General features: G+C 37.8%; 1 protein-coding gene across 2 annotated transcripts; it reads right to left on the reverse strand.

Annotated features, from left to right (window-relative positions):
* Positions 1-2,933: 2,933 nt before the first annotated feature.
* On the reverse strand, positions 2,934-22,962 carry LOC18427148 (Aldolase superfamily protein). 2 transcript variants are annotated; one of them, XM_011622428.3, is made up of 9 exons: positions 22,593-22,962; positions 12,178-12,565; positions 10,195-10,393; positions 8,475-8,654; positions 5,478-5,558; positions 4,952-5,115; positions 4,707-4,843; positions 4,117-4,232; positions 2,934-3,425 (listed from the first exon to the last, which is right to left on the reverse strand). In XM_011622428.3, the coding sequence occupies exons 2-9, from the start codon at positions 12,438-12,440 to the stop codon at positions 3,177-3,179; spliced, it is 1,389 nt and encodes a 462-aa protein (XP_011620730.1). In that variant the 5' UTR covers positions 12,441-12,565; positions 22,593-22,962; the 3' UTR covers positions 2,934-3,176. The 2 variants fall into 2 exon arrangements, with proteins under 2 accessions (XP_011620730.1, XP_020518562.1); XM_020662903.2 differs by having other exon boundaries at positions 10,189-10,393.
* Positions 22,963-23,667: the final 705 nt, after the last annotated feature.

Genomic DNA, 23,667 nt, shown 5'->3' on the forward strand with positions numbered 1-23,667 from the left:
ATATATATATATATATATATATATATATATATATATATATATATATGGGAAATGTTTATATAGAGCCAAGGCTCTAAACAATCAAATTTGAGCCTACTTAAAAACTTTCACTAGAAGATGTTGTTTTGATGCCCAAATATCCTCAAATTGATCATCTTGACATCAAGATGTATGGACATGAGAAAAAAATTCAAGTTTTGGAAATAGTGTATTTTGTAATGCATTTTTGGACCATCAATTTTCAAGATTTTCAAGTTTTCATAGATATGTCGATCTACACTATTTTTGAAGCTTTAAACTTTATTAATAAATATTTGAAGGTTATCACAAAGATTTCCAATATTGAAACCACATTTCTCGATACTATTTGAAGGTAGGCTCTAATTTGATTGTTTAGAGCCTAGGCTCTATACAAACCGCACCCATATATATATATATATATATATAATTTGATTGTTTAGAGCCTAGGCTCTATACAAACCGCACCTATATATATATATATATATATATATATATATATATAAAGGTTATCACAAAGATTTCCGGTATTGAAACCACATTTCTAGACACTATTTGAAGGTAGACTCTAATTTGGGAGCGGTTTGTATAGAGCCTAGGCTCTAAACAATTAAATTAGAGCCTACCTTTAAATAGTGTCAAAAAATGTAGTTTCAATACCGGAAATCTTTGTGATAGCCTTCAAATATATTTTTATCTTTATTAATAAAGTTTAAAGCTTAAAAAATAGTGTAGATCTACAGATCTATAAAACCTTAAAAATCTTGAAAATTGACGGTAAAAAAATGTGTCACAAAATATACTATTTTCAAAGCTTGAAATCCGTTTTTTTCTCATATCCATGCATCTTGATGTCGAGGTGATCAATTTGAGGATATTTTGGCATCAAAACAACATCTTCTAGTGAAATTTTTGAGGTAGGCTCTAATTTGATTGTTTAGAGCCTCAGCTCTATATAAACCTTTCCTATATATATATATATATATATATATATATATATATATATATATATATATATATATAGACACACGTAGATTTTAAGGAAATAAAAAATCGTCGGGTTTTAAAACACTGGCCTTCCCAATCAAGCTACCAAAACAAAAAGAAAAAAAAAATGAAAAAGTTTCATGCATCTTAAGATCAATGAAAAAGGTCTATTTTTTGGAATGACTCAAAATCTAGTTTTCTTTTTTTTTTTCTTGAAAATACTCATGTTGTAATTATAAATGCAACCCAAATTTTTAGATGGAGAAATTCCTCTTATGTAGCTTTCACAATGTGCTTCTATGAAATTACACTATATGAAATTATATAGAGTAATGATCCTATGAGACCCTCCCACACCCATGTATGTAGGACCCCAAAAGATCACCATTAAATTTGGCACAGATCTCTAGAAAAGTTATCACATAGGTATGGGATTTGACTTTCTAGATGTTTGTACTAAATTTAATGGTGATCCTTTGGGATCTTATATACATAGGTGTGAGAGAGACTCACAAGGTCATTTTCTAATTATATATCATCTAACTGTCTTTTTGGAGACTAGATGGTCGATGTTTTTTTTTTTTAATATTCATGATTGTGATGATCAATAATATCAACAAGCACCGAAACCTCATGACTCCGATCTATTTTTTGGAATTTCAGAAATGGAATGGGAAGACTACCAAAAGATGGATGGCCAAACAGGCCCTTGTTTTTATTGAGAGAGGATTTGAAGGTTGGGGTGCTCGTTTATTTTCTTCTTGAAATTAGGGATTTGTTTTTAGTGAGAGAAAGTTAATATTTAACATGACTTCCAAAAAAAAAAAAAAAACCATGGCTCAAGGGCGGATAGGTGATGATAGGGAAATGCTATATCGGTTGGGAGGATCCGTCACTTGGGTGTCCGACCCTGGGGACACATCCGTTTCCCAAGTTTAGTATTGCTCAAGCCAAGGTTGTTCTTTATTCAACCTTGAGCTATACAGAAAGAGCAATGCTGGAAAAATCGAATCGAAATGGCTAACCGGACATGGGATGGAAGTAGTTCAACCAACCTACTCGGACATGGGATGGAAGTAGTTCAACCAACCTACTCGATAAATAGGTTGCTTCAACCAGTCTAACCAGCAAATTAGCCGTTTCAACCAACTTAACTGGACAAGTCTTAAGCAATCAAAAAAGTTTTTTTTAAAAAAAAGTCTAATAAAAGGTAAAAATATATTTAAAACATGATTAAAATTTTTCAAATGAAGTTGAAAATTAAAAAAATAAAAAAAACTTAAAAAATCGATTTATGCCTAAGTGTATTTTTAAAATTATCCTAAAAAGATAGAAAATATATAAAAAAAAAGTATTAACAGCCAAAACAATTTCTAATCTTTGCCAAAATGATGATGAACATTAAAAAATACATTATAAAATAAATCCCTTATTTTTGGATATTTTATATATATTTTTTATTTTATTTTTAAAATGCCCTATAGGTTCACCAAAACCGGCCGAAACCAATTCCAATCTAACCTGGTCTAACCGGACGTTTAGAATTTAAACTGCCAAATTTGTCTACACCGAGAGAGAAAAATGCCTGGATACCAGCTAGAGAGAGAGGAGAGAGAGAGAGAGAGAGAATATCTCATTCAGGGAGGGAGGGAGGGAGGGAGGAAGGGAGAGAGAGAGCGCTTGGATACAGCATTCTAAACAATTCAGATAGAACATGGAGAAAGATGAGAGAGAGTTTGGATGCAGTGGTCTAGACAATTCAGATAGAGAATGGAGAGAGAGAGAGAGAGAGAGAGTTTGGATACAGTAGCCTCGACAATTCTGATAGAGAATGGAGAAAGATGCCTCTGCCAGACATTGGAAGGAGAGAGACAGAGAGATGCCTCCTACGTAGACATTCTATGGATTTGCTGTGTGAGAGAGAGAGATTCAAGCATTAAATCAGAGCTATGACTCTGCTTTCTTTGCATCTTATTAATCAACCACCAAGGCAAAGAGAAACCCCATGTCTGACCATGTCAATAATAATTTAATTACATGCATGATCAACTGAACTGGTTGGTCTTCTAAGGAATGAACCCCACAACCCAACCTCCAAAAGACCAAATTCCCTCCCCCCCCCCAATAATTCTCTCTCTCTCTCTCTCTCTCTCTCTCTCTCTCTCTCTCTCTCAAATTTTGGAAGCATCAGCAGTGACCTTGGCCAAGGCAACAGCAGCCTTGGAACCGGAGTGGCGCCCTAAGTGGTTGCAAATATATTCACCAGCTGAGATGAGTTTGCCCAAATCCACATTGGTTTTTACCCCAAGTCCATGTAGCAAATACACAACATCTTCAGTGGCCACATTACCTGAGGCACCCTTTGCATAAGGACAACCACCAAGTCCAGAGATAGAAGAATCCACAACACTTATTCCCATCTGTTCATACACAACCCCACCATCACCAAAGAAGAAACAAATCAATGCTAAATCCACCAAAGATGTAAAATAATAGTGATGCTATATGGTATTCTAAGCAACATTTGGGAAGGTATTTGGTAGAGATAGAGCTAGTCTTCACACTGATTGTGTGTGTGTGTGTGAGAGAGAGAGAGAGAGAGAGGCAACAATTGGGAAGGTATTTGCAGAGAGAGCTAGCTAGTCTTCACACGGATTGTGTGTGTGTGTGAGAGAGAGAGAGGTCATGCAGCTATTAGAAAGAAGCCAAGGACATGTATTGCCTCCATTATGGATACACTAGTGCTGCGCATACACAAAAATGCAAAACATGGTAATAATCACCAACCTAGCCATTGGGTGTGTGTGTGTTTGGGGGAGGGGGGAGGGGGGAGGAAGAGAGAGAGAGAGAAAGAGAGAGAGAGAGAGAGAAAGAGAGAGAGAGTTCTAGGAGATCAGAGCTCTGAAATCACTTAGTTGCATCTTAGATCGAATAGCTACAATGTAGAAAACCTAAGAGCCCCAATCTCTTAATCCAAGAATCTCAAAGCAGCATATGCAAGGTTCGTTTCAGGGAAATTGGATAATCACTTTAATGAACTATTCATTTGTTTATCTAGCATATCACTATAATGAAAGATTTTATTTAACCAAACAAGGCAGTAAAGATCACCTGAAGAGAGACCAAGATATTCGCCAAAGACTGTCCATAAGTATCATGGAAATGCACAGCGAGCTTCTCCACAGGGACAACCGCCATCACAGCTTCAAGCATCGGTATAATGGACCCTAAGATGCCAGCAAAACAAATACCAGATTAAAATTCAAAAGATAGAATCTAGGTTATTTTCTGAAGAATTACTTATGCAACTTGGTTGACTTCAAATTTTAAAATAACTAAGCAATTTCTATTTCAATGTCTATAAAGGTCCTCGAATGATCCTATGCAACGATGATCGAGAGAGAATATGACAGAATCATGAGACAACTGATCCAAATTTAACCATCAAAATGTTATCTGGACTATATCAGTTTCCCACGAAAAAGGAGCCTCACAGACCTTGGGACAATAAGAGGTGAAAGAATAGTAGTGTCTCTGAGCGAGCGAGCGAGCGCATGTGCATGCGTGCGTGTGTTTGTGTATGAGAGAGAGAGAGAGAGAGAGAGAGAGAGAGAGAGCAAAATGACAAGATACTTATATTGTATTATAGGAAACAGTTAGAACTAGCATTATTCAGGCATATCAACATATAAATATCTTACCAGGGGTGCCAACTCCAATGGTGTCACCAAGAGAGATCTCAAAACAACCCATATCATAAAGCTCCTTCGCCACGTAAGCTACTTTGGATGGAGGTACGTATCCTTCAACAGGACATCCCGCAACACACGATACATACCTGAAAAAGAGTAACACCAATAACCTTTCATACATGAAAGTGCAATTGTTCTCTCCTTGCACAAAATTCACAAAAAACTTTTAGAGAGAGAGAGAGATCTAGATATACCCTCGAACAGGGATTGAGAGCTTCTTGGCAGCATCAGTGACATCACAGAACCGTGAGAGACTATCTTCAATACTGCAATTGATATTAGACTTGGAAAATGCTTCAGATGCTGAAGCAAATATTGCAACTTCCTTTGCGCCTGCAGCAATTGCAGCTTCAAAACCCTGAACGATGTGACATTTTCAACCAATACAGTTACAAGAATTTAGCATGTGACAGATGGCTTTTCCCTTTGCCAAAGTACAATATCATCTTATCGACTATGGAAATCCAAAGATATGGCGTCGTGTGTGTGTGTGTGTGTGTGTGTGTGTGTGTGTGAGAGAGAGAGAGAGAGAGAGTTAGACCAACTAGCTCTAGTGGGTCTCTCACTTTACATCACAGCCATCTATTCATTGGACAATGATGGACTGATAGATTATGCTTGCCATATCCACTGGATTAGAGTACATATTTTCCTCTTCAATATTTTAAAAGACAGATACATACAGACAAAAGAAAGGAAGAGATAAATACAAATACCTACTTTGAGGTTTGGCGTTAACACAGGAAGCCTCACGCCCCGTATATCACTTATAGCATCGATTACGTCCTTTGCATCAGCCAGCTTTAATGCATTTTGCAGGAATACATCAATATCGAAGGAAGAAATTCAGCAGTGCTAAAATTGTGCCATCCATAACATAATGTGCTTATTAACGCTAATTAGGCAAGATTTAGTTCAATAAAACAAAAGAATATAAGCAAAGAAACATAATCTAACGAGTGATGATAGATTTCAAAGCACTCCAGTCAAGAGTCAAACATGGCTAATAGAAACAAATGAATTGAAAAAGATATTAAGCTATGGAGCAGTTGAGCGATGTCATTTGTTTTATATTCCTCTCAAAGGAAAAAGGATTGTGGTTTGGCAATTCTGGGAAAAGTCTTTTGTATAATTCAAAACAGGAAAACTAAAATATAGGAAAAGAAAATAAGAAGTCTAAATGCATAAATAGAACTTCTAGCTTTTATTTACCCTCCTCCCCCCGAAAAGAAAAAATAAAAGCTTCTAGTTCATGGAGAAATCACAAACCATTGACCAAAAAGAGAATATTTGACGTGCTCTAAAATAAATGATGTTACATGTTTCAGCCCGCTACCAGATTGACAGCGTTTGCATTACTTAGGAAGACCAAATTGCAGGTTGCCCACAAAGTTTGTGGGGTTATGAAGGAATAGCCACCTATAAAATTTCTCGACAATGTCAAATTTGGACATCTTCCCTTACTATAGATTAATATTTTATACTTACAACAGTTCAAACTCAGAATTACAGTAATGAAAAAAAAATTTGTTGTAATGGAAAAATTAGTGTGGACTTTGAGATCACTCAATGTAGCTGGCATGGTCAATATTACAAGCTTGTCACAAGAAGAATATTTTAGAAATTAGAAGTATTTACTGTTATCAGTCGTATGTCAACCATTTACAGCAACAAGATTGAACATAGTTCTTGGGTACTTTCCGACTCTCCTTTTGTGGAATGGGCATTTAATTTGGAGCACTACTTTTATACCCAAACTGCACACTTAATTATCTGAATCCCATATAAATAACTCTTTCTCCCCAAGGCTGGTCACTATTAGGAACAACCCACACATATCTCCACATAAGGGATCTCAATTTTTTAATCTGTTTGTGATGCGGAGCGGTGGAAACTGTGGAGCATCTACTCAAGCACTACAACTTCAATAGAGCAATTACTGATCATTTTCTTGTATATATTTGAGATCCATCAGGCTTTACCAGATTCCCTGGGAGAATTATTTGGGCCTTGGACAAATATTTCTTTCTTGAAGTGAAGACACATTGCATTGAGGCACTGTTCAATGGTCAATATTTGATACGGAGTAAAGGATAGAATAATAACAATTTTAGAGCAAGATTGGGGAAAATGGTGACCACCAATGCATCAAGTACAATGACATTGTCCCCGTGAAAAAGAAGTTTAGAGGACTCTGGTTTTGGTCAGAATAAAGCTTATTGGGAGAGAACGTTCCAAACGCCCCAATCAGTCAGGTTGCAGAAATTTTCAATTGCATCAGCAGTTCTACCCAATAACAGGGACCTGTAGAGGGTGATGCGCCGTTAGGGATAAGCTAGATGGACCTAACAAACCTTTTAAGGGGCATTTTGGATCTGACATTTCCATGGGGCCAAAGGCTGGAGCACCTCTTAGCAAAGTTCCAAAACCTGGTTTAGGCTCGAGCCATAAATCTTTCTAGAACGTTATAAAAGGGGTAACGCTTGGCCATGTCTCAAAATTCAGATGGTGCAAAACCTGAGTCAACTCTGATGAGTCCCAAATTAGTTTTTAAAAAGAAATAGTGAGAGTTGGTTTTCCTATAATGTTTATGAGCAGTGTTACGAATCTCATAAGCCTCTTCAGGGGTCCTCTAATGACCGAGCAGGTCCTTACCAAGACTAGGATTGCAGATGCTCTCTAAAAGATACTTGACAGAACTCATTTCAGTATGTATGTTGTAAGGTTAACCAATAGTTGACTATGATAGCTTATAATGCATCCTGAGGATGAACATGAGAGCACGGGATTTTCTTTCCATTGTCATTTTACATCTAAAGCCATTCAATACTTTCTCAAACGAAAATTAATCATTTAGTGATAAGTTTATTCAACCATTCTAGACTCTTTTCAATGACTATATACAAACAAAAGATCCATCATCCAAAAAACGAAGCAATGTCCCTTCCTATAGAGTCCAAAACTCCAAGATCAATGGAATTAGAGAAATACTGCATAGCCTATTCTATGTAAGGCAGCACATCGGATCAATCATTATTTCAATAATCCACCAAATACTGCTGGTAGCCAAATCAATTTGCATATCAGCATTGCCACCCATATTCTGGTTAGCAGAATCCAAAGCAATGGGTTGATAACTGCAAAAATGAGTGGCAAAAAACAAGGCTCCTCATGTAATTCAGAAAAATAGAGTCAAGCATTTTTTAAAGAGTTCTTCATGATTCTCCCATTATTCCTTTCAGTGCAATGAAATGAAACCACTCAACAAAGTGATCCAGTGTCATATGCCCTTTTTTATGCATTACTAAAAGAACTTACACAATGAATTACCAAACTGGGAGTCATAAGATGGGCCCTTAAAAAGTCTTCTATTCCATGCAGGGTGGCTATAATTTATAGTAAGAACTTCGACATTTATGACACTAAAAACGTAATTTGGTGCATATTCTAAAAGGACCCAACCAAAAGGCTGACACCCTTGTTAACAAAGGAGTTCTTTGAAAGTCTCTCTTTGCTGACATGATTTCAGTGTTAGAATCCTGAGATGATGGCTTGACATCTCATGACCTTCGTTCTGTTTTCTAGAGTTTCTTTGTAATTTTATTTTGATATTAAATTTTGATGATAATACATACATATCAAACTGAGTATAGTTTCAAAACAGTAGGGGGAAAATAGGGAAGCAAATCAAGCATGAAATAATACAAGTTAGGCTACCTGTGGTACCCATTTTGGAGAGACAAAGCTCGTCGCTTCAACCACTTGCAAACCAGAAGCTGCCAATCTTTGAATCATTTCAACCTTAACAGCTGTAGGTACAATAGCCTTCTCATTTTGCAATCCATCCCTAGGCCCAACTTCCACAATTTTCACATATTTTGGTATGCCCCGTAAAAACTGCAGTAAAAGACGCAAAATGTGACTAAAGTGATGGAAATATTTCGTGTTAGAAAATTAGAGCCAAAAAATCATGATTATGAGATGGGAACATGTAGACAAGAAAAAATTACTAAAAAAAATGGCATTTCAATTGTTACAAACGTATAAGCATAACTATTGCAATGGCATTTCAATGGTTAGGTGGAGAGGATACAGACCAAATACCAATTAACAAAAGAAAAACCATTAATCCTTAGGAAACAGTCCGTTCCAATAATATTTTAGAATCATTACAAGCTTCTATAGACATTTCAGAGTTTCTCTCATTTCACAGAACAATCTACACAGTAAGAATCGGTACGGAAATGAAAAGTTCATCCACTCTCCATGAAAGCGTCCAACACGTCAAAAAAAGTATCCCCAACATTAATACGTTCCCATTCTCAGTTTCTTTGATGCCAGATTTTCCTCTTTGGTCTCTTTTCTTGCCTTTAATAACATACCCTTCACATGCCTCAGGTAATTTTCCTCAAATTCATTTTCTTGACTTCTTTGCATTAAACTTATGGGATTACATACTATAAGACCATTTACTTTTGGTACAAAGAGGTCACAATTACCCTTAGCCATAAGATGTAAAATCCAACAACTTAAAGTGTGTCACATAATTTAAGAAATTTTATTTCGGACTTTGTTCCCAATTGATGACACACTTCCAGCCACCCAATTTCACATCTATTCCTACTTTTTTAGCTAGAATCAGTATAGTAACTTCACCCTTCTAAGAGTTATATTGAACTGCTGCTGCTCAATCTCTCTCACTTGGAATCCAGATCCGTATTGAGGAGTTCAACCAAACCATTATTTATTATTGAGTTAACACGCTTCTATTTTCTATAATCACCCTCTTAATGTTCTACCATGTTTAAGGAAAGAAGCCAGGTCAATAGAGTTTGAGGCAGTCCAGGTAATATTTCTAGTCTTTTAATCAGATTGAAACGAAAAAGCATATCATATTCCAAGAGAGCCCAAAACTTGTGAAAATAATGTATTATATTGCAGCTCCTAAAGGCAGTTTTGGTTTGCAGCCATAAGTAAGTGGAACCACCAATGTAAAACCTCTTTATAGGGGCATTGCATTAGGAGTACACTTTAAATAAGATGCCGATACTACATCTCAATGATGAAAGTTCCTTCGACAGTAAGCTCATAACGGAGAGATCTGACACTGACTAGCACACCTAACATCACAGTTTCCTTTTAGATAATGGTAGTTATTATTGATTAAAAGAATAAATGCACATATAAGCATGCTCATAAGCTAATGTGCCAGAGTATAAGTAAAAACGCATGCAATTACTTCTGATATAGAACTTAGGTTTTTCATAAGGTAAAGGCACCTGTGGCTGATGATCTAAAAACCAAAAGAAAAACAAAAGAGATGCACATTATTACTAACCACAGCTTGTACGGTGCTCATAGGGCACAAATTGCAGTACATAGTGCCAAGTATCAAATAGTATACAATCAAAGATAACATCATACAACTTACACAAACCTTGTTTGTTAGGTCCCGTATTTCTTTGTCAGCACATGGCACACTGTATTGACGATCTTGAAGGAACCATGTATCACAAATACGATCAGAAATCTGCATGCACTTTCTACTATGGCAGTTCCTTGAATGCAATGGTTCTCCTCGAAAAATGTCCCTTGTTCGTCTTCTCCATGGGAAGTTGTCTCCTGTATACTCGTCACTAAAGATGAAAAACTTCGTCATCTTATTTGCTTTCTAATGATAAAGAGAGGCTTAAATAAGTATCTAATAGATGATAATTGCAGGACTCTTGCCCTAAATCTGAAGTAAGAAACCATAATGAAATTTCAAGCCTAAAATGTCAGATAATTAAAATATCAGAAGAAGCAAAAACATCATTAGCTACCATTTTGATACACTATCTATTTTCGTCCCAAATATCAATATATATATATATATATATATATATATATATATATATATATATAATAAAAATAAAAAATAGAAAATAGAGTTCTTGAGGAAAAAGAACTCCTCAAGATCTTGAGGAGAAATAACATTGAACACAACCCGTGCATTTGATGGATGGTTGGATCTAGGCTTAGAGTAATTTGTTTAAACGCAAATTTTGTAGATGGCCTCATGAATGCCTATTCCCAAGTGAACTATATAGGGAAAAGATCTTGTCAGCCCATGGGCTGATGGAATAGTGTAAGCCCATCGGTCTAGATGGAATCTAGGCTGATCTGATTATCACGACTGATTTTCGTATTTAAATTTTAATCTTTTTTCTATAAATCCAAATCATATGAAATTTGGGGCCTCTACTCTTCTTATCAAGGCGCGCCTAATAAAAAATATTAAAAACATAATTCACAAAAAATAAATAGACCAAAATACTCCTGAAACTTTCAAGAGCATTTTGATCTATTTAATTTTTGTGAATTATTTTTTGATATTTTTATTAAATTCATTTATTTTTTAAGAATACACACTCTAAATTTCAAGTTATTTGTATTTGTAGAAAAATATCAAAATTCAAATACGAAATGCAATCGCAACTATTGGATCGACCCAGATTCAATTTGGGCCATTGGACGTTTACTGTAGCTGTCAGCTAGTGGGCAGACCTCAGACTCCCAATCTGAGAAAGAGAGAGAGAGAGTTCTTAAAGGCCAAATCTAACTTTCCCATCAAATGGATGGCCTATATTCATTGTTTTAAAAACACCATTTTATGGGTTCATTTCCAACTTTTTCCTCAGATTACTAGCTAGAATGAAGAGAATGTGTGGTGCTTTGGGGTCAAACAAATGCCCCTAAAATTTTAATAGGATTGCACTATAAATTAATGCCCTAGGGCAAACCACTACAGTATCCACCCCCAATATTTTTTACAGCACTAGGGGCATTGGGTCTGCCATCCAACCCATCCCCACCCCCCACAAAAATAATAATAATATTAAAGTTAAAATTAAAATTGCACACACATTCTCTTGAACCTGGCAAACAAGCGGATGAAAAAATAAAAGAAAAGGTGGTTTTTTTTTTTTAACACAATGAATACAGGGTGTAAATCTGATGAACTCAAGATCTTTTTTCTTTACTTGTTTATCTAGTGACACAAATGCCATCTACAAAGTTTGGGGTCAACTGGTCAAGGAAACACCCCTAAGGCTTAGATCTAACAGTCCATCAAACATTTTCTCTTCAAGAAAAACCATATTTTAGGGATTTTTTCAAAACTTTTTTCAGGAGCTTATTCGAGGGATGAATATAAATCATGTACAAAATCTGGGCAGAACGCACACCCACATGCACACAGGCACGAGCAGAAGCACACAAGCACACACATATATTTATATGCCCCATCAAGTAGAAGGCAGAGTAATTCTCGATCTATGGAATGGAGCTTCCATCAATCCAAAAATAACTCGAACAGAGGAAAACCATTCAATCAGTTTTTCTTGCCAAAAAGAGTTTATCTTAAAAGCAAGTCACTTACATGCAACCATTAGAAGAACAACAAGCCCTTTCTTCAGCTAAGCAATTTCCAGATTCTCCTTCATCAAATCTTTGGCTGCAATCACTGGATGCGAACCTCCGAAGCCTACTCACATCTCTCAGAGTTGGCAATGTGTCAAAACTAATTGGTTCTTGTAGGCTCGACATGTTGGAAATGGATGGCAAAAAGTTAACTCGAAAAACTGCACGTGACAAGCTTAGATTCCGCCACGCACACTTAGTTAAACCCTTCAGTACAAGCATCAGAGGCCAAAAGTCATCTCACGAAATCGAATCACACCATCAAACATTCATTGAGTATTTATTTCTCCAAACACATGATCATTGATCTTTTAGAAACCCTCATCTGCCTCCCATTCCAAATGGATCTGCGGAAGAACATGATTAGAATACGACTCGTATGTTTTGCTAGAGATTTGTCAAATAGTTTTAAAGAACAGCATATACAAGATGAGTATGCTGTAAAATAACAGAAGGGGCCATCCACCATTTGTTCTCGAGGCAGACAATTGAGATGAACCGTTGTACAGAGCCAAAGACGTTTAGTAGGTACAATGGCTCATCTCTACCTCCAACTTGAGAATAGATGATGGATGACCTGCTGGTGCATCGTAAAGCATATTAATCATGTGCATGCTATGCTGTTATAGTATCAATCATACAGAGAATTCAGATCAATGATTGCAAACACAGACAACGGCAAGGAACCAGGCAAGACCCAAGGCTGACTTGGTCAAGTCTCAACAAGACTCGGCTGATTTTATTTAAATTAATACAATAACCTTGGGAACCAGTGAAACTTAACTCAGCTGGTTCCCAAGGTTTTTCAACAGGACCGCCAGGTTTGTGTAACACAGACAATCTGACTTGTTATAAAACAAATATCAAATAAAACTCCATTGAAGATAACTACACTTGTGCCTTCTTTTCCATATATTAATAGTGAGCTGACCTCATGAATCATGGACAGATTTCTCATGCCAACATAAGATAATCTCTATTATGCAGAAAGCTTTTAAGAAACAAAAATTGGGTACAATTATGATTGTGAATGCCAAATAACACACCAATAACTTGCTTTTTCTGCATTATACAACAGGATTTTTCCATAAAAGATTAACAAAACCACAATGTTATGAAGTTCATTGATAAAGACTCCACTTTTTTTTTTTTCTTTATGTACAAACGATGGAATTTGAACCCAGCCAAGGTTTTGTGATACAAAGGGCTAGATACCACCAGGCATTAGGCTCAAAGGAATTTCCATAAAGTATTTGGATCACCATTCATAACTTTTTGAGATGTATGCAATTTATGTTTAAGTTACATTTACCTTTTTCTTTCTGGTGAGGTTTGTTTAAGGTACACTCCTTATACTATAGAAATTAGGCACACCTCTACATTTTGCTAGAAGAAGTAGTTCCAATGTCAGAAATTTCATGATGGCTTTTCATCCCTTATTATGAAATTGGAAATTTCAAAAATGCCACAATTGAGCAAATTTACAAACACTTAGAAAATCTTGAAAAATAGATGGTCCAGATAACTTGTTACAAGATGCAATAATTTTTAATACTCGTTTGTTTGTTTCATAACCATACATCCAAGGTCGAGATGATCAATTGGTGGGTTTTCCAACATCGGAACACTCTCTTCGAGAGAGTTTTTGAAATGCACTTTGCTTCAATAGTATAAGATTGACATCTTATATAAACTTTTTTCCTACTTTTTATTAGGATACATTTAGTCACAGTGTGACAGTCACACAATAATGATAATCAAGGAAACTGAAAAATAGAACTTCGGACCACTATCAGCGGATTTTAAAGTTCAAAAGGTCGGGTGAGACAATGGGTGTCCCAATTTGGACACTGATAGACCGATCATGTGGGAAGAACTCAACCGGGTTGCCAATCTACCCCAACCTATCTGGTGTATAGGGGGGGACTTCAATGTAACCAGGTGATCACATGAGAGAAATACCTCTACCAAAATCACTCCGACAATGACAGCTTTCTCAGACTTCATTGCCTTGAACAACCTGGTCTACCTACCTTGTCAGGGATCTCAGTACACTTGGTCTAACCACTCTTCCAACCCAACCCTCTCTAAGCTTGACCGATTCCTCATCTCCATGGATTGGGATTCCACTTTTCTTGAGACGCACTCTCTAGCTCTCCCAAAATCCACTTCAGACCACTGTCCCATTCTGCTAGACTCCAACGTGGCCGAGACTAGACCTAAACCCTTTAGGTTCGAGTTAACATGGCTAGAAGAACCTTCCCTCCTTAACCTTTTCCCAGAATGGTGGAGGTCTCTTTCCGACATGGTACAGGGCTAGGAAGGATTCAAACTTAAACGTAAGTTGCAGTTATTGAAGGCTCACTTAAAATCCTGGAGCAGAGGCCTTCAGGGGTTCTTAGGGCCACAAAAAAATTCTACATTAATAGCCATAAAGACCCTTGACTCGATAGAAGTGTCCCAACCTTTTTTGGGCCCAAAATTATCTCACATAGACGAGTTAAAGCAACAATATCAAGCCATCCTCAAGAAAGAGGAAATCTTCTTGTACCAAAGGTCCAGAATCAAGGGGCTAAAGGCCAAAGATCTCAACACTAGTTTTTTCCACAAGACGGCCAATTGCGGGCGCAGAGACAACACCATCACACACATATTGGTAGGCGATAATCTCCTGGACAACCTCCAGAAATAGAGCAAGCTATCCTTGGTTATTTTCAGAACCTATTTTCTGCCCCTCCTGCCTCTCGACCCCCTATGGAGGACTTAAAGCTCCTCATTCTACCTCCTGATAAAGCAATCTGGCCAAAAAGACCCTTCTCAGAACCAGAAATTTTAGCAACCATTTCAAACCTAGACTCTGACAGGGCCCCTGGGCTCGATGGATACCCCATTGCACCCTTCAAACTCTTTCGGTAATCTTTTAGAGAAGACTTTCTGAAATTGTTAGACGATTTTTTCTCTAGAGCTATTATCAACAAGGCCCCTGAATGCCACTTTCATCACTCTTATTCCCAAGATTGAAGGGGCTACCCAACTAAAAGACTACCGTCCTATCAGCTTGGTGAACTCTACCTATAAGATCCTAGCCAAAGTCCTCGCCTCTCGCCTCAAAGAGGTTCTCCCTCTAGTCATCTCCACCCCTCAAAGTGCCTTCATTAAAGACTGCCAAATTCTTGATGGGGCCCTCATCGCCCATGAGTTAATCCATTCCAAAAATTTGGCCAACGTCCCTGGCATTGTGGTTAAGTTGAACTGGGAGAACGCTTACGATCATGTAGACTGGGACATCCTTGAAGAAACTCAGGCTAGGATGGGTTTCGGGACCAAATGGAGAGCATGGATGAAAGAGTACTACTCGCACCCACATTTCTCCATCCTCATTAATGGCAGCCCCAAAGATACCTCCCTTCCACAAGGGACCCCTATCTCCCTTCCTTTTCGCCATCGCAGCAGAAGGCCTATTTCCAGAATGTATGCAGTTGGATCAATGTCTTAAAATGCGGCCGTATCATGCGGGCTGCGCTCGCATCCGCATCCCGTTCAGGGTCATATGCGCTTTTGACAGATGCGGCCACATATCCGCCGCATCATGGCTGCATCCCGCATCATGGCCGCATCTCGCCCGCATCTGTTTCCACGAAAAAACTTTTCGATTTTTCCCCTCGGGGAGGGGCAAAATGGTCTTTTTTTTGTTCCAATGTTTTGGGAAACTGTTTGGGGGGTTACTATACCCCCTAATCGAAGATTTCCAGCCACTTTTGTGGCTTTTTTTTAATCAAATCGAAAGAAAAAAAAAATGGGCGAAAATTTTTTTTTCATCCAAATCTTCAATTCGGCGGTTGTTTGATACTTGGATGTTCCTTTGATGCCTTTTATTGTTGATTTGGGGATGTTAAGGTGAATTTGTGATAAGAAATTGGGGATTTCAAAAGCCATGAAGAAATCGAGCACTACTTCACATAGTCGGTAACTTTTTATTCCTTCTTGTACAATAATACTGTTATACTTATTTTTGGGGCAATGTCTTCTTCCAAATCTTCTAGTAACAAGGATCCGGCTTAAAAATATGCTAAACTAAAAAATCCGAAAGATAGAAATTGTGTGATATGCTTTCTCTGTGGAAATACTTATATGGGTGGTATTTTTCGACAAAAAAAGCATTTAGCCGGAATTTTTGAGAATGTAAGAGCATGCCCACAAGCTACAGATAATATAAAAAAGGAGATTAGAGAATATTTGGATCGATTGAAAAAAGATAAAGAGAAAAAAAGGAATTACTTGATGATATGCAATTATTTGATGATGTTGTTGTTGATGATGATGATGATATGTCTGAAGTTGCTATGAGGCAAAGGGGTACTCATACTCCAACCTTAAGAGAGAGGGTTATAAATATTGGTGATAGTGCTAAGAGAAGAACACCTCTCTCTAAGGGCCCAATGGATTCTTTTTTCACCCCTAGCCCTGAAATTGTGGTTCAGGAGAGAAAGAAAAAAACAAAACAAACCACAATTGACAATAAATATAGGAAAGAACAAAGGAAATCGGTATGTAAGTGGATTGCAAAGTGGATTTACATGGCCGGCATTCCTTTTAATACTATAACTCTGGATAGTTTTGCCTATATGGTCTAGGCAATTGGGCAATATGGCCCAGGACTTATTCCTCCTTCACTACATGAGGTTAGGGAGCCCTTGTTGAAGGATGTTGTATTTGATGTGAATAAAATTTTGATTTCTCAAAGAGAAGGGTGGGAGAAATATGGGGCCACTATTATGTGTGATGGTTGGTCCGAAGGGAAATCAAGGGCATTCATTAATTTTTTGGTTAACTTCCCAACAGGTACTTTTTTTGTTAAGTCTATTGATGCATCAGATAAGTCACATGATGGTATATACTTATCTGGCTTGATGGATGAAATTGTCGATTTTGTTGGGGAGCAAAATGTGGTACAAATTATCACTGACAATGGTGTCACTATGCTGCAGCTGGGCATTTCTTGACTTTGAAAAGGAAGCATATGTTTTGAACACCTTGTGCAGCTCACTATGTTAATCTTATGCTTAAGGAAATGGGTACATCTTTAATTAATGGGGTAATTTCAAGAGCTATGTTTGTTGTTGGATTTATTTACAATCACACCATAGTCCTAAGAATGATGAGGTCTTTTACAAAGAAGAGAGAATTAGTGAGACCGGGTATCACTAGATTTGTCACGTCATTTCTCACTCTTCGAAGCCTAGCCAAGCAAAAAAGTGCCTTAAGGACCATGTTTGCTTCAGAGCAATGGAATCAAAGCATAAGGATGGGAGAAAGGCTAAAAATATTATTTTGAATACATCTTTTTGGAGTCAAATAATTATTGCATTGGAGGTGGCTCGCCCTTTAGTGAGAGTGCTTCGACTGGTTGATGGTGATGCGTAGCCCGCCATGGGCTACATACATGAGGCAATGACTAGGGCAAGAACTGAAATAAAAGATGTTTTAAAGGATGATGAAAATACGCGCAAGGCTATGCTTGAAATTATTGATAGGAGATGGGATACCCAGCTTCACAAGCACCTCTATTCAGCCGGTTATTTTCTAAACCCATCTCTTCACTACAAGCACCCATCCATTGAGTCAGATCGTGTAATAAATGGTGGGTTCTTAGATGTGTTGGAGAGGTTGGTGCCAGACAAAGATATCCAGGATGAGATCCAGAGCCATGAATCGATTAAGTTCAAGTTAGCCTTGAGAAACTTTGGGAGAGACATTGCCACTCGAAATAGGGACACTACAGATCCAGGTAAAGGCCAAAAGCCCAAAAATAATCTTACTTGTCTCTTACTTTATGTATAGTTCCATTGTTTATTTTATACCCTTAATTTTTAACTATATTCTAAATTATAAAATATTATACAGCTGCATGGTGAGCATTATATGGAAGCGGGACACCAAATCTGCAACGTCTCGCTATTTGAGTGTTGAATCTCACATGTAGCTCATCTGGTTGTGAGCGCAATTGGACTGCATTTGAGCATGTAAGTCCTTTACTCCTTATTCCTTAATCTTTTTTTCTTGAATTTCAATTTTCTAATCTAAAATCTAATTTATCTGATTTCAAATTTCTACCACAGCTCCATACAAAAAAAAGAAATAGGTTAGAGCAGAAAAAGTTGAATGATTTGGTTCATGTGCGGTATAATGAGCGGGTTAGGGAGAGGTATGAAAATCACACGAAGCTCAACCCTATTCAATTATATGAAGCTGATGGTGATTCCATAAGTGAGTGGATTGTGGATCCAAGACAAAAGCGTGTGTTTGAGGGTGAAGATCTTACATGGCTTGATGTCGAGCTAGCAACAGGGGCTAATGAAGAAGATCGACTAACACTAGAGCACAAAGGAGTAGAGGGGCTGCTGGGTCTAGTCGCACTCGCACATTAGCTTCAAAGGTCGAGGAGGAAGCTGACTCAGAGGAGACCTATGAAGAAGAATACATGGAGGCCGTCGAGGACGATATTGATGATACGCATGACGACTCTCAAGATGACTTGTCTGATTGATATTTGAAAAAATGAAGTTCAAATTTCAAAATTGACTCTCAAAATGGATGATTGTATTAAGTTATTAACTATTAACTCTTCTTGCGCTTGACTTTTGGTTTGTATTTTGTAATATCACTATTTTGTGCTTATGGTTGTTGATGGTTGTGCTTATGGTTGTGCTTATAATGCAAGTTAGTGCTTATAGTTGTTGATTGTTGAATGCTTTCTGAAGCTGGTTTCAAGTTTTTAGTTTCTTAGGAGATAGTGGATAACTGGATACAGAATCTCCGACAGCTAATAGTTTTAAAGTTAATCATTAAACTAAAATACCTACTATCACATATATCACCTTCTTATTTTTTTCTATGCATTAACTTATTTTTTTAGAATTTTTTTACATTTATTGACTACATCATCGCGATGTACCCGCATCCGGGCCGCATCAAGCCTCATCGGCCCCCCACCGCATCAGGGTCGCATCCCACATTTTAAAACACTGAGATGGATGCATGCATGGTTTCTCGGTATGATCTCGGGCACCTATGGTATCTCATCTGCAGTACGCACACGATACTTTGGTATTCGACAATGCTACAACTGAAGAGATCCATAACTTTTTCCTGTTCCTCAGATGCTTCCAATTTGCAACTGACTTCAAAGTGAATTTCGACAAAACCAAGATGATGGGTGTTAACGTTGATTCAACTACACTCTCTATTTTTGCCAAGAGATGGGGTTGCGAGGCTGAAACATTGCCATCTAAATACCTTGGACTGCCACTCTGCCTTGGCAAACCAAAATCAAGACTGTGGTCTCATATCATAGACAAAGTGGACCGTAGACTCGCAGGATGGAAAGGGCGCTTCCTCTCACTGAGAGGAAGGCTAACACCAGTCAAAGTCACTCTGGCTAACATCCCGGTCTACCAAATGTCCATCTTCCACATGCCCGTGGCAGTCAGTTCCATAATCAAACTCTTAATGAGAAGGTTTTTCTAGAGTGGAGATGGAATCAATAATAAATTCCACTTACTTGCTTGGGATAAACTTTGCCAGTCCAAGCAAAGGGGAGGGCTAGTGATCAAGAATCTTATAACCCAGAATTTGGCTCTCTTGGGCAAATGGTGTTGGCGCAAAACAAACCTCAGGGATCAGTTGTGGATAGACATACTCAAACATACGTACCACCGCTCCAATACACCATGGTTGCCGAATTGTAGGACAAACCAAAGATCCACCGACATCTGGAGGTCGATATGCTCTGCCATCCATGCTTTCAAATCCACCTTCTTAGCACCCACAGGTCCAGATCATATCATTTGGACACCTACACCCTCAAGACTCTTCACAGTGTCATCCTGTTATAAAAGCCTCTCTCTACCCCCAACACTCCCCTTAGCGCCTGTCGCTACCGCTGCTCAAGCCTGGGACTCCTTCGCCCCCCCCAAAAATCAAGATATTCATGTCTGGCTCTCTCCCAAAGAGTCCTCACAGTGGATCAATTGTAGAGAAGGGGCATCCCAATCCCTAATCGATGTGTCATGTACCTAACTGCTGAGGAATCAAACAACCGCCTACTGCTGCATTGTCCTTTTACCTTCAACATATGGGGGGCAATTCTTAAACTCTTCAATGTCCAGTGGGTTTTACCGACAGAGGTAACTTCCATCATGTCAGCCATTAAACATTATCCCTGGCCTAAGAAGGGGATAGTTCTCTAGCGATCCTCGGTGGCAGCCACATGATGGGCCATATGGATCGAGCGAAATAACAGAACATTCCGGAGGGATTACTACCCTTGGACCAAAGTCTTTGACAAGCTCAAGTCCACTGTTATATTCTAGGTAACCAATCACCGCTATTACAAAGGAATTCCAGCCTTGGTATTCAGCCACGATTGGCACAATGTCCTTCAAACCCATCGAGTGGGTCTGCCAAGGACCACTAGGTGGAAACCCCCACCAACAGGACATCTCAAACTAAATTTCGATGGATGCTCTATTAGGAACCATGGTCCATCAGGAGTAGGAGCCATCCTTAGAGACCACCAGGGCTCTGTTGGAAGGCTTAAAGCTCTGTTGGACGGCTTACAGCTCATAGACCATCCCCACTTACACTCTCTAGTGGTGGAGGGAGACTCCAAGAACACTATTTCTTGGGTTCAAAAAATCTCTCTTTCTCCTCCCCCCGGTTCTTGGCACATGTGTTTGATGAGATTGATCACCTCTGCAGGAATATGTCCTTCGAGTGGATGCATACATGGAGGGAAAGAAACCAGGATCTGATACGCTCGCCAAACAAGCAGTAGAGATGCGATCAACTAACTTTTTTTGGGTTTTTGTCTTTTTTGGACAGTTCTTAGTCTTCGTCTTCTAATCAACCTGTTTTATTAGGTTCCTTTGTTCCATTGTAACCTCCAAAAAAATTGTAACCTCCAAAAAAAGGACTTGATTCTTCTTTTTTGGTTCTCATTTCCCTTGAGCATCCTCCTCTGTGGACCGCCAAGGCCTTTTTGTACTTTCCCCTTTCATCCATTAAAGGTTAACACTATCAAAAAAAAAAAAAAACCACTAACACATTCTCATTTTGGGTATGTAAGACAATTCACACTACTCGATTTTCCAATAAATTAAATAACTATTATGGAATTGTCGGATAAGCTCATAAATTTACTTTCTTGGATTAGCATCAAACAGTGTCTCAAAAAACAAAAAACAAAAAACACTAGGCGGCACCTAGGTGGCCCGGGGTCCAGGCCGTCCAGTGCATAGGCGGGTGCCCAGAAACTTGGCGGCCTGGTAGACTAAAGTTTTTTTAAGGTCATATTTTGGGTAAAAAATTAAAATACATATTGAGACATATTTTAGTCCATAATTCCATGCATTTTAAATTCAAAAATCAAACTTCACATATTTTAGTCCTAATTCCATGCATTTTAAATTAAAAAATCAAACTTTGAAGTTTAAAGTTCAAACCATTAGGCATCAAGTGTTAGATCATATCCATAGTCCATATGATAATCCAAACTACATGAGCTCCATAGTCCATACCCATCTCTTTAAAATGGTCCAACCTCTAACGGGCTTAGATTTAAAATGAATCTAAACCCTAAACCCCACTTTATACTATATTATTTTAATCAAACATAGGGGAAATGAATCTAAAACCTACACCCCACTTTTTACTATCTTATTATCATAGGAGGAAAATGAATCTAAAACCTAAACCCCAATTTTTACTCTCTTATTATCAAACATAGGCAATCTAAAACCTAAACCCCACTATTTACTGTCTTATTACTATCTTATTTTTATCAAACATAGGCTGGTCAGGCTGGGCTACCTCCAAAGGACTTAGGGCAGGTCCATGCCCATCTCTTTCTTTAAAATGGTCCAAGCTCTAATGGGATTAGATTTAAATGAACCTAAAACCTAAACCCCACTTTTTACTGTCTTATTTTTATCAAACAACCAAAAATACTCAAGGATCATGACTGACTGCCCTGTGCACAGGCCTGGGCCTGGGAGACCATCCCCTCCAATTTGCCGAATAAGATTACAAACTACCAACTACAAGTACATTGAAAACGTCCTCTTTGATCAAAACCCTAACTCCAAATCAACTGAAAAGAGTACCAATTCGTGTCAAATTCTGCTTAATTTCGAGCCCGAGATAGGATAAACGAGCCCGAGAAGTACAACATTTGTTCCTCATTAAATTTATAACTGAAGAAGCATCGAATTCACAGGTGAAAAGGCCTCAAGCATTCAACAATTGCGATAACCACTAAACAGAAAAATAAAAAACCTACAGAGAGAGAGAGTAGGAAATTGGTAATCGCCTTACCTTAAGACGAAGCTCTGGAACAAAAGGAAATTCATATGGAAGAATGGCAAAACAATGTCAATGAAAATAAATTAGGGTTTAGTGGGGAAGAAAGCAGTGAGTCTCTGGTGCGCGGAAGAGCAGGTGGTCAATGAAGAGGAGGTAGATGAAGCGTGTGCCGCCAGGAACATTGGAGGTTAAAGGGTGGTTTTAATGACAGAGATGTAGGAACAACTGGAGAGAGAAAGTTAGTGAGAGAGAATATTTTAATGGATAAATATGGCGAGCAGGGAAGAGTTACAGACGGGAGCGCCAATAGCATGCTCCCGCGAGAACATACTGTCCAATAACTCCCCCAATTAAAAGAGCTGCTTATAATAATTTGTTATTTAGAATTTTGAGATCCATCTAACATATCATCATCTTCAGAAAAATAAATAAATTTTGAGTTCTTAAACTCTTAGATCTTACCCTTGGAAACTTAGACCATCCATGTGTTATTTTTCAGTTATATGCAATTTTTTTAAAAAAAAACACCGGTTCAAGATAGGGGTAGCGATGGGTCAGGTCAGGTTCAATGTTCGCAAAATCAAACAGGAACGGTTAATCGGATATGAGCATGAAAGCGGTTTAATTGGCCTAACCAGTAAACCAGTTGATTCAACCGTTTTAATCGGACAAGTTCCAGACAATCAAAAAAGTGCTAAAAAAAAGAAGATATAAAAAAAAAAAATCTACTAAATATAAAAACATATAAAGAATGATTAAAATAAATGATATTCAAATGACGTTAAAAAGTTAATGAAAAATTTATTTTAACAAGTTCTATTGTTGAAATAAAATGAGTATTAATGACCAAAACAACTTTTAATCTTTAACATAATGTAATTAATATTAAAAAAATACATTACAAATCAAATTCCTTATTTTTGGGAATTTATATACATTTTTTTTCAAAAACTAGTCAATCACCAAAACCGTCCGAGATCGGAACCGGCCAATTAGAACGTCCAATTTTCCTAAAAGTGATCGAGTTCTAATCCGATTGGACATAGAACCATACCCAAAAAATATTATGGGACCCAGACCTAAAGTC

This window comes from Amborella trichopoda, chromosome 1 (assembly GCF_054954075.1).
Source record: "Amborella trichopoda isolate Santa Cruz 75 chromosome 1, AtrichopodaSantaCruz75HAP2 v2.0, whole genome shotgun sequence".
Classification (NCBI taxonomy): Eukaryota; Viridiplantae; Streptophyta; class Magnoliopsida; order Amborellales; family Amborellaceae; genus Amborella; species Amborella trichopoda.

Coding starts and splice junctions, on each gene's coding strand:
- LOC18427148 (XM_020662903.2), bottom strand. CDS start 12,440: ATGCTTGTACTGAAGGGTTTAACTAAGTGTGCGTGGCGGAATCTAAGC. Junction 10,394..12,177: donor TGTTCTTCTAATGGTTGCAT/GTAAGTGACTTG, acceptor TTTCATCTTTAG/TGACGAGTATACAGGAGACA. Junction 5,116..5,477: donor TGTTAACGCCAAACCTCAAA/GTAGGTATTTGT, acceptor CACATCGTTCAG/GGTTTTGAAGCTGCAATTGC.